This window comes from Ammodytes marinus (genome assembly GCF_949987685.1).
Source record: "Ammodytes marinus genome assembly, chromosome: 6".
NCBI lineage: Eukaryota > Metazoa > Chordata > Actinopteri > Uranoscopiformes > Ammodytidae > Ammodytes > Ammodytes marinus.
In genome coordinates this window covers 21,634,717-21,647,216 of record NC_137235.1, presented here as the reverse complement: position 1 = coordinate 21,647,216, position 12,500 = coordinate 21,634,717, and the positions used below count along the sequence as shown (strand labels likewise).

Here is a 12,500-nt window from a genome sequence, read left to right as displayed (position 1 = left end):
AAACATGCATAGTTCCTGCAAAGGTTCCTAGTTCCGAGAACTAGTTCCTGAGGCGTAAACGCGGCTTTAGTGTCAAATGTATTCCTACACTTCTCTTCTTTCTTCTTCTCCTGACTGGTGAATCTCAGCTGGCCGACCGCATGCTGACACCGGATGTGTTTTAGGCTTTACTTTTCTGATACCTATGTCTCTTGACTAAATGCCCTCTTTCTATGTATCCTTCTATCTTTCTTTTTCCCTCCCTTTTTGAAGCTCACAATCCGGACATTAGAGTAAAAGGTATTGTACTATTTTCTCTTCTTCTCCTCATCCCCCTGCTTTTTCTCTCGGTCCCTTCATCCTCTGCTTCTCCTTCATTTACTGTGGAACTGTGGTTGATTATCGGTTTATTTGATTTATTTATTTATTCAGACTTTATATCTTGGGTATGTTGTGTTTTTTTTCCTCTCACCCCCCTCCATTATTTTACCAGCTCTGATAACATGCACCATTACTGTTGCTTTGACCATTGCAAGATCTTAAGTTAAGCCAAATGTGTTATATATTATTTTAATGTTCATTGATTTGCCTATCAGATATCACATAATGGATGTTTTTAGATAAGATGAAAAAAGTGTTTTAGTTGATTTTAATTAGATACATGTCTGTGTCTGTTTGACTTCTTAGATTTTGAATGCTGTGTCTTTACATCAATTGCCTACTTAAATATTGTATATTCTGGAAAAACTGCACAGTCCAAAATAAATAAATAAATACATTTACAAGAAAAATGTAAGTCAGACAGTTAAAAATCGGAAGGAGTCCCTGCAGTATTGAGTGATGTTTATTTCCAACATTTAATCAAGAATACGTTTGACATTGATGACTTATTTTGTAATATTTCTGTTGACTGCAGTAGTACTGGTACAAAAAAGTCTTACAAAAACCTATTTAACTTCCATTGTTCTACCTTTTCCATTGTAGGTGTATGGTTGACATTACAATGACACTATTTGACATTCCTAGTATTGGACAGTCTGTTAGTCAAGACATATCAGTTTAAGCAGACAAGCTCAGAATAATCAATATGTCAACCATAAAATCGTGGCTGTGCTTGAGGCCTGGTAATCGGACTCACACAGTCTTCTTTGTGTTAACAATTGCAGTCTAGAGTTTAGACAAGACATGTGTGTAATCGCAAAGCCCATCCTCATGCACCATGACAGTAAATCAAATATATTCATGAGATATTTAGAATGTGCAGCAAGTGAAAGTTGTAGAGAAGGAGCTCAAGCATACTTGCTTAGAGGAATTGCAGAATAAATAGAAGAAACAAGTTTTGGATTGTAAGGTGGGCTGTCTCTACATAAGTTGCTGAATACATTTGCATGCATGTTAGTTGGTAATGTATTTAGAACTTTGATCACCAAATGCCTAGTTGACTTTCTTTGTTGCACCTTATTCCATCCTGCTCATCGGTGTTAATCATTAGGATGTATTGTCATTCAATGACATCTACAGGCTGTTGGGGCCAGGAAACACCCACTGTTTTGGGACAGTGGTTGAAGCCCGCAACTGACATTAAACGCTGCAACCATCAACTAAGAAATATGTAGTGCAGTGCTCCATTGTGTGATATAGCATTGACTTACAATGGTTGTAACTTTTGATTGAATTGATAGCAGCAGTGGGTGAGTTTTGAACGTGGCAGGTTCAAGTCTCTATAAGAGAAGAGTGTGGACTGGTAGCTGCAGAGATGCCAGTTCACCTCCTGACCAGTCCCAATGTGCCCTTGAGCTTCTACTCAAAATGTCTTTAATTGTGCATTAAATGCAAATATAGGATGTAGAGGGTTTACTCTGTATTTCAGGCTATCAAGAAAATTAAATGATTACAGAATTGAATTATTATTAATTCATAACGAGGCACCACCTTTAAGAAGGCAAATGATAAACAATTAAATGAAACCAGTATCGTACAATAAGCTCAATTAGATGTAAACTAAATAATTAAATGCATTATTATGACGTTTTTCCACATTAAGAGCAAGCAGGTGGCAGGAAATGTTGTTATGCATAGCAGAGGTTGACAAGACAGACTCGTATACAATAGTAAGGAAACCAGACTAATTAAATACAAATCTTTATTAAAATGTTTAATTTGTTTCCAACTTCTATTTGACCGCAACTGTATTTTCCATCCAAATGCTTTTGTATTTACTGACAATGTATTCAATCACACTCTTTGATCAGACAGAAGGTTGTTTAGGAACATTTGCTCTTAATGGGTTTTTTTTCTCAGCTGCTTTTTGTTCCTTCTTCCCTCTTTGTGTGATCTAAATGAACTGTTGTTTGATACTGTGTTGAGGTTCTACTGATGTGTCTCCGTATGTTATGTTTATCCCAGTTCTCTCTCTTCCCATCCTCCTCCTCTTCCTTTGGCTGCCATGTCCATCCGTCCCTCACAGAGAATATATTTGGCAGTGCTGCTTTTGTTTCAATTTCCTTTTTTGCCCTAATTTTCCTCCCTTTCTCCCTCGTGCCCTCTCCCATTCTCAGGATATAAAGGTAATTCATGCCAGAGACTTAATAGAGGCATTACTGTCCCAAAAAAAACAACAACTGCACACTCTGCTTTTTCTTAACTTCAACTTTCTTTGATTCTGATTTATTCCATTTCATTTTATTTTCCCCGTCTTTTCCTTGATTCTCCCTTTATTTGAGTCTGAAAGTCTTTCTTAGTGCTTGGTGTTTCTGCGTTTTGTATTGTCTTATTCTGTTATGCTTATGTATATTCATTTATTTTTGCAGTCTCTTTTTTTTCTTGTTTGTTTCTGGTTCCATCGTTATTAACGCTGTTTCTAGTTCAAACACACCTTATGCAGATGATATACATGAATACACACGCAACCACATACACAAAACTGGAACTGCAGTCACACACAAACACATACAAGGTGTGTAACTCATGTTCTGTCTTGCATCCAGAAGCCTGATATATATATATGTACCTATGTATGTGTTAATTTAGAGATTGGCTGTCCCTCTGTCTTGCGTCTATCTTCACTTTCCAGTCACTCTTTATTTTTCTTTCCTTTTTCTCTCCCTCCATTTTTACATCCATCCCTCGTTCTGTCTCTCCAACTGGACTTTGCTGGTTTTGATTCCCACTATTATGAATCAGTCCATGTGATGGCCAGCCTCACTGTCTATTCTGTGATCAAGGAATGTCAAACAGAGGCCTAAAGTATAGCCCAAAGGAGGCATGCAGTCCAGACCACCCTGTTCACCCTATACTTTGTGCACTGTGTATTTGTCTACCTGTTGTGTTTTCACATGGATTATAACCTGGGATTTTGTTTACACTGACTATAAGAGCAAGGAAACCACATTTCTAAAGCAAACAAAGCTTCCTTTTAAAGAGACGTTGCAATATTTGTCAGCACACCGGGTTTAAAATGTACCTCAGATTTTGTTAAACTTTTTATAAATTGTTCATCTTCTCAGAATGTTTTGCTTTCAGCTCAAACGTTTGTATTTCTTAGCTTGTTTATAAGTACAGCCTGTTTTTCATTATATTATGCCACAATAGCATCTTTCTTTGTTTACAGATGAACATTATTATTTAGAATTTCCCATTGAAGCCATGCAGCACACAGTAGCCACACAGTGGCTGTAGGCAACCTTAGTGGTTCATGTGAAAGTACAACTTCAGTGCATTTCACCGAAGGCTGACTGTCTGTCTGTGTGTGTCAATCCTGGTCTCTCATATGTGGGTTAATGCATTGATCTGTCTTTCTTTGTTTATGGGTCTGTCCTTCAGTCTGTCAGTCCATTTGTTGGGGAAAGGTTCCAAACTCAGCGCCAAATACCTTAATACACATCAGGATTGAACCAATATGGGTCTTTAAGGCCTTTTTGAAGGTACTTTTGGACTGAAGCTGCTGACAGCTCATATTTTGTGCTGACACTGTGCATTGTGTTTTAATTTGCAAAGTCTTCCGCCAAAAACTACTATTGAGTATTTCCTATGAGTCTTGTGAGATGAAAAACCGCTTATGAAACAGCATTAGACCTTGCCAAGACAGACAAACTCTCCAGTTAACCCCAGGATGTTTATTTTAGTGTACATTTAGGTGTTATCTAAAAAGGTATCCATGTGGCTAGAGTGCCAATTATTCTTGTACAGCGGATGTAAGAGTTTTCTTTTTAACACAGACGCTCACATACCATTGACACAATCAGTGGTGCTGTTTGGCTTGCACAGATTTGCATAATTCATGAAGAACACATAGAGCAAGTATAAATTCACATTGCTGCAATTCTGTGCTCTTTCCAAACACAAACTAAGGACCAGATCCACAAAAGGATCATACGCAAAGGGGGGGAAATGCATGCACACTTCTCTCAAACTATAATTTTACCTGCTACTTTTACCCTCTTACGTGTGTATCTACGATTGTGTATTAAGCCATGGGCACCTTTGGCGCACAGTGGCATTGTAAAGCCTCTGTGCTGATGATATAATGCTTCTAAACGGTTATTGTAGACCATATTTAATTCTAAACAAATGAATCACAACTGAACCCAACTAAAAGCCTGCTTGGGAAGCTGATAGACTTATACCCCTTTCCCACCAACGGGAACCAGCTTCCAGCTCCGAGCATGTGCTAGAGCCGGTTCGCAGCTGGTTCAACTTAGAGAGCTTTGTCATGACTTCACTGTCTGTGTATGTCGCCTCTCTCCCTGCTAATGCTAGCGCTAGCTTTGAGCACAACAACAAAAACAGTGGAGGAAATGTCGTATTTTGACTCTTTGTTAACCAAACACGACTCATCCGGCATATCTTCTCTGATGGTTGTGATCGCTAGAGTTCGGGATTAGGTTTTGATTACGTCTTGAAGTAACAAGGTTTTTAAATATGGCGGGCATGACATTTTAGTTGTTCCGGTTGGTCAGGATAATTCCTCCCCCGGCCCCTGACGTAAGCAGTTCCCACTTCCAGCAAAGAGTTGGTCTCATTCTGGCACAAGCTTTTCTGGCTGGGTACTGGTACTCTCACGGTGGAAAAGCAAATATTCCAAACCGTCCCCGATTTTGCCTTGGTTGAAATGGGGTATTAGACGCCTGACTTTCTTTTTCTATCGAAGCAATAGTCAAAGTGTGCCCTTGTAAAATCTGCCATTGTTCTGGTGAGCACACTTCATTTCGGTGTTGATTCCTAGACCTCGTCAGCATGTGTATTACTTGTTTTTATTCTGTCAGAACTATGACATTTGGCTGTTTCCGACTGAGAGTAGAGATGTAATTGTCCCATGATGATCTAAGTGCTATTTCAGAGGCTTTTGCACATTGAGAGGGGAACACTGCATATGTTGAGATTCCAGCAATTGAAAGGGTCCAATTTGAAAATGTCAGAGCTCCAGTACAAAACTATCCTCACCTACCTTCAAATTGGTTGAAGCCTATTTCCTACCCTGATGGCCAGCTGTCCTGACCCCACCCTTCTCACACATAAACACACACACACACACACACACACACACACGCACACACACACACACGGACACACACATTGCCTTAACTTTTCTAACTGTGTTTCTCCCCTGTGCCCAGAGGGATGTCCTGGTCTGTGCAACAACAACGGCCGTTGCACCCTGGAGGCCAGCGGCTGGCACTGCATCTGCCAATCAGGATGGAGAGGGGCGGGGTGCCATGTAGCCATGGAAACGCTGTGTACCGACGGCAAGGACAATGAAGGAGGTATATAGTTGTGCACATACACTGTAAGGAGTGATTAGATGCATGTTTACATGAACAGGTGTGTTTGTTTTGATGGAATGAATGAAATTGGGGTAAAGACAATGACAAAAGATGACAGGAAACGGCAAAGATTATCAAAACTGTTCAATCGGGAGCTAGATGGTCACCGTACAGGGAGGGAAAATAATTTTTATATTATCCCAGCAATTTTTTTACATCCGTACAAAAACAATCACAGGCATTAGCTTTATTATTAGCCTTATTAAGATAGATATCAGTTTCAAAAAGCCACTATCAACGGGCTCTACTAACGATCTAAAAGCAACGTGTCTGAATAATGAGCTGCTACTCTTCTGCTAACTTCAAACTAACTGCAGTTGACAGAGGAATATAGAACATGCCTTGATGTGGCAGTAGAGTGGAATCTGAATTATGAACTGTTGTGTTCTAAAGGTACTGGTGCTTCAGTCTAATAAATAGAGAGGGCCTCTCAAGCAATCTGAATAAAACTGCCATGCCTTTAAACGAAAAAGAAAAAAAAAAGAAAAACTGCCTTGCCTGTGGAAAAAGAATGAATGAAAATAGTCTATGTTAAAAAATATGTATCAACAGCGCAAAACCGCAGCTATCAGCAGTTTCACCCTACAGATCGTGCCCTGAGATAGTGTCTCGCCTAAGATGAGGTTTGAGGAGGGAAGTGTGATAATGTGGAATAAAATGAAATAAAACAAAACACAGGAGAAGGGGAGAGGAATGGCTTACTTTCTAAGTGTGTGTTTGTGTGTGTGTGTGTGTGTGTGTGTGTGTGTGTGTGTGTGTGTGTGTGTGTGTGTGTGTGTGTGTGTGTGTGCGTGCGCGCGTGTATGTGCGTGCGTGTGTCTGGTGCCTGCTCAGCAGATGTACAACTGGCTTTTATAAACTAACAGAGACAAATGGCAGTCAGTATTTTATTACCTTCCATACCTCACTCTATCCCTCCATCTGTCTCTCTGCTCCAATCCTCTTCTCCCCTCTCTCTCTCTCTCTCTGTCCTTTACTCATCCCTTCCTTTACAAATCTTTCTTTTTATTTTTCCGTCATTCCATTCCTGCGTGTCACTGAAGCCCTCCGTCCGTCTTCCTCGCTCCCTAACTGGGACTTTATTATTCTTGGCAGTAGCTCTGATAAACACACTGCTCACATACTCATTCATTCTTCTTTTTCCCTTCATTAAAAAAACTTCCAGAGTACAAGGAAACTCTCTTCTTCTGCTTCCCTCTTTTTGATACCACCACACCGTCCTCTTTATTTTTTATTTATTTATTTTATTTTTTTAATTACATTCTCTCCACCCTACCTTGATGTATTCTTTCCTACCATACAAGCATATCGATCTTTGACTTCTCTTATTTAGACGACATGGAAACTGTCTTTTCCGCCAATATCCACCAATTAAAGATGTTGGTTGCCATTCTCTCCATCCATCATCCATGTGTATACAGTATGTTTGTCATCCCCCCATCCATGTCACTGCTGCATTCCTCCATCACCATGCCTATGTTGTTGATTATTCTTAATTATTCACTCATTGCTTCTCTATCCATCAGTTATCACCTCATCCCTCCATCCCCCCTTCATCCACCTGTAACTTTTCCGTAGTCCATTAATGGCTCGTTTCCCCTGACCACTACAGTACAGTTTGGTACGGTATGCTATGGTTTGGTACGGTATGCTTTTGTACAGAATGGTATCCCTAGATCCAGCTTGTGTTTTCACTGCCAACAGCTGTACGATCCTCAAAGTTGCCCGTTTCCTTGTACTTTGTACCCATTTGTTCACACCTGCCTAAAGCCTTTGCACAGGACTGTATATAAATATATATATATATACACACCTGGCGATAAGGTTTATGTCTTGAATGGAAATAACGATTATTTCGACACCAAAGGAATGCAGTGTGTAGCTCCACCCTTATGGGACCCTTTGGGATGGCTTGGTACCCCAACGAAAGGGTCAAAAAATATTTTAGTACCCTTTCCTAAATATTGGCAGTGAAAACGCAAATAATTGTGTACCATACTGTACCAAACTGAGCTGTACTGTTCAGTAAAAAGGAGGCTTTAAACTCCTTCCATATTATGTCAGGTCCCAATCCTTCCTCCTCAGGCTCGTGAATATAATAACTTTGTGTGTGTGTGTTTCAGATGGGCTGTCTGACTGTATGGATCCAGACTGCTGTCTGCAGCCCTCCTGTCAGAACCAGTTCTACTGCAAAGGCTCACCTGACCCGTGGGAGGTGCTCAGCCTCTCTCCCTCCTCATTGGCTCCTCAGCAGGTAAGGAGCTCCAATCAGAGTCCAATTACAAAACAAGAATGTAACGTCAGATCCTGGTAGAAATCCACATCGATTTTTCATTGTAGAATGGGTGACAGGAAGCTCCATATGCTCCATCTCTTTATTATTTCCTTTGATTTTCCTTAGGCTGCCAGGTCTTTCTACCAGCGCATTCACTTCTTAGTTGGTCCTGAATCCACTCACATCATCACTGAAGACAGTCCATTCAATAGAAGGTAATTGTATCCCCTTATTTTGTTTTTCTCTCACTCAATTCTGGGTATTCTGCAACATCAGTAGGGCAGCGACATAAAGGCTCAGAAAGGAGGTTAACAATATCCACAGTTGAAACGTACATTTTGAAAGCAGGTATTCAGAAATGAAAGCATATGTTTGTCATTAACATCTACAGAGCTATTTTCTGTGTACAGTGTTTTTAAATGAAGTGGACAACTCTTTTTTTGTTGTGTTCACATAATGCTTTAACCAGGGTCTGTCTCATTGAGATTAACATCTATTTTCCAAGAGAGTGCTGTGCCAGAAGGACAGCTGTAGACAGATACAGACACAACATCACATTTTGTAATTGTAATGAACAATGTGGCGTGTTCACTATTCTTTGTGTGCAGAGAATACATAATTACTGCCTGTTCTTCGACTGTCTAGTTGAGAAAAAAAGTGGAAGCACGATCACAATACATGGACCTAAGGTTTGACATTTTTGGCCCAAAGCCATTTCTGCCCACATCTGCCTCAGACATAACATTCATTAAACATGATAAGAGAGAAGGGAGGGAGGCTGGCAGAGCTGCTGACAGGGAAGATACATGACAGCAATTCTGTTCAGTCATTTTTTTCTACTTTTGTCAAATTTTTTATGTGCGCCTGAATGTTTCATAAGAGCAGAGGAGCCACAACCCTGTAATAAAAATGTTCTAGCCCAGCAACCTTATAATACAAATGTTTTATTAGACCCCAAAAACAGTGGTGTGTGTGTGTGTGTGTGTGTGTGTGTGTGTGTGTGTGTGTGTGTGTGTGTGTGTGTGTGTGTGTGTGTGTGTGTGTGTGTGTGTGTGTGTGTGTGTGTGTGTGTGTGTGTGTGTGTGTGTGTGTGTGTGTGTGTGTGTGTGTGTGTGTGTGTGTGTGTGTGTGTGTGTGTGTGCGTGCCTGTGAGTTTGTGAGACTTTTGTGTAGAAGACATATAAATTATTGTTTTAATTTACCCTTGAGCATCATTCTTACAAAGGGAGGCAAATATAACATACATTGGCAAATAGTGTTCACACATGCAGAGGCATTTATGTGCAAAGCAGACACATCTAGATGGGCTTCCAAATGACGTCAGTGATGCACACACTGACCAAAAACTGGAATGATTGACAGCTTATCAATCAATCAATCAATCAATCAATCAATCAATCAATCAATCAATCAATCAATCAATCAATATCTCTTTTCCAGGAATGACCTGGCCAAAAATCAAAATCAGTGAATATCTCCTCCACACGATCCGCTATACCTGTCTGTACTGTGTGTGCACTGAAAATAAAGCCAGTGTTATAACACAGACTATAGCATCCGTAAACGGGCATGTTGCTATCTACAGTGGGCCCCCTTTGTTTACATACCCTTTGTTCACATACCAGATTACAGAGCTTTAGGCTGCGTATTTACACTGGATCTTGTTTTTCAAAGCACACACAGTATATGGACAGGTAGCGGACCCGTGAGGAGATATTCACTGATTTTGACCACACACATTCGGTAGAATGCCTGGAGGCATGTATGAGGATCACAAAAGACATATTTCATTAGTGGTGATGAGCACAGACTCAGGGAGGCATACACACACACACACACACAGTCCAAAACCTTCTCTCTAACCGGGGTTTGGAATGCAGCACTGTGCAGAGCAGCATACAAAGCTCTTCCTCATCCATCACATCTAACCCAGCAAAGTAAGCTGCTCACTTGAGAGTCTGCTTGCCTCTGCTTCACAGGGTCCTAAACATGGCTTTGCAGCTCATTTTGCCAAAGCATTTATATAGGCCGGAAATCTCAGAACTCACAGTATGTTCTCCTGTCAAGCACTTCAAAGTGTGTGGAGCACGATTGTAAAATGTTTGACTTATTACACATTACTTGCAGTGCTCTGGTCGTTTGCAGGTGTAGGCAATGCAAGGCAAGGCAAGTTTATTTATTTATATAGCACAATTCAGACACAAGGCCACTCAAAGAGCTTTACAGGGGCATGAAATACATCAAGATTAAAATACATCAAGTATAGGATAGACATTAGAAAGGTGAATAAAAATATGAATAGAAATAAAAGATTTGAATAAAATAAAAATGACAGGTTAAATGGGAAACAGAAGAGTCTTCAAACTTGATTTAAAGGAGCTGAGAGTTTTCAGCAGACCTCTTGTGTTCTGGGAGTTTGTTCCAGATATTTGGTGCATAACAACTGAAAGCTGCTTCTCTTTGTTTAGTCATAACTCTGGGGACTGTATGTAGACCTGTCCCAGACGACTTGAGAGCTCTGGACGGTTCATAACGTATCAGCAGATCAGAAATGTATTTTGTCCCCAAACCATTTAGTGCTTTATAAACAAACATCAATATATTAAAAATCAATTCTTTGAGTGACAGGAAGCCAGTGTCAAGACCTCAGAACTGGGGTGATGTGATCCACTTGTTTGGTCCTAGTGAGGACTTGAGCAGCAGTGTTCTGAATGAGCTGAAGCTGTATAGCAGAGCAGAGCATAGCGAGTGGGGGTTTAGTGACTGAAACCAGGGCTAACTTCATATTGACTGATTGTGGCAGTGGCTTTACACCATGCAGTTACACACAAAAAAAATGTAACAAATGGTCACTGTCAGGGTGCCCTAACCCCTTCTCAACCACTTCACTGCTGGTGAAACAGAGGGCCAATGTTGGAACTATTTACTTCAGTCTTCTATTGGAACAAACTGTATTGTTGAGCCATCTTCTCTGACAGTAATTAACTGCTAACATCCGTACCCAGGGAAATAGATTTGATTGTGGTTTGGGAATGCTCCAATCTACAAGCTGTAAAAAGCAGCACTAAATGTAGCCTGCCTTGGTTTGATGAGTCTCTTCTTTCATTTTTTTGGGGGGGTTTGAGGGTTCACTGGGGGGTATAGTGCTGATTATGTGGATTTGACTTCACCTCATGAGCACTGGGGTTCACTAAAGTCAAAACGTATTAACCAATTTGATTTACAGAGCTTTAAGGGACGATTATCAAAGCAACACATATGTCCTTACATGGAAAGACAACCTTACAAAGTAGGGGTGAATGAAAAAAAATTAAAACACCCCAAATATTAAAAGGTGTATGGTACAGTCATCTCTGTTTAAAATATAAAGACTGTGAATAGCTTTGCATTGTAATTCCAGTATGCTATTGACATAAGTGTGCACCTGGCACAGGTTAACCAAAACATATTTCTGTTAACATCTGCACTGGATTTGATGCCAGGCTTCCAGTTCCTTTTAGCAATGGCTGGTTGTCTCCTCCTGCCCTATATGTACAAACACTAATTTTTTAAAAACACCTTCATACAAAATGACATCTATTTGTAAGAATAACTTTCCAAAGCCTAAAAGCATGAGACAGACCATTCACAACTAGTCCTCGCTCAGCCATTTGACTGTACCAAATCAAGCTTTATCGTTCCAATCTTTTGAACAGTAGTGTATAACATATTATTATATGCTAATAAGGAGGAGAGGGGGTAAAAGTAATTTCGATGGACAACTTCATCAAGCTGACTTGATTTTTGGCCCCTTGAAAAAGCAGTGCTGCGGTGTGAAACTGTATGCAAATGAGTGTTATTAGGATGTGCAGTCAAGCTAGAAGTGCCGGAGTAACACCAGTGTCCCGTTACAGCGCTCCGTCTCCGACAGCTCAGCACTCACCACAGTTGTTGTTTCAAGTTGATGCCTCACTGCACTGCAATTCCCTCACAAAGGGCCACATAGTGAGGCTGTGTGTGTGGGTGTGTGTGTGTGTGTGTGTCTGCGCGTGCGTGTGTGTGTGTGTCCCAACCACAGGGACTCAGGGCAAAAAGACGACACTGTTGGGTTTTAAATCTTTGATTTCTGAATTTGCTCAGGTTATTACATTAATATATTATTTTTCATTAAATACAGTAAAAGGTCCTCTTTTTTTAGAACATCTTGCACGGCGCTGCTCAAAAAAACACAACCTCTCTCTCTCTCTCTCTCTCTCTCTCTCTCTCTCTCTCTCTCTCTCTCTCCAGCCTGGTGTCGATCATCCGAGGCCAGGTGTTGACAGCGGATGGGACGCCTCTGATCGGTGTCAACGTGACGTTTGTCCACTACCCTGAACATGGAAACACTGTGACACGCAAGGATGGCATGTGAGTACTTCACTGTGTTCATACACAATCTCCATCGC

General features: G+C 40.6%; 1 protein-coding gene across 1 annotated transcript in view; it reads left to right on the top strand.

The window, feature by feature from the left end:
• tenm3 (teneurin transmembrane protein 3) overlaps positions 1-12,500 on the top strand; it is a 169,140-nt gene that overhangs the window by 96,549 nt on the left and 60,091 nt on the right. The window contains exons 14-17 of the mRNA XM_080030178.1: positions 5,595-5,741; positions 7,925-8,055; positions 8,203-8,291; positions 12,343-12,462. Coding sequence (XP_079886304.1) covers positions 5,595-5,741; positions 7,925-8,055; positions 8,203-8,291; positions 12,343-12,462 — 487 coding nt within the window. The remainder of the gene's footprint in view (positions 1-5,594; positions 5,742-7,924; positions 8,056-8,202; positions 8,292-12,342; positions 12,463-12,500) is intronic.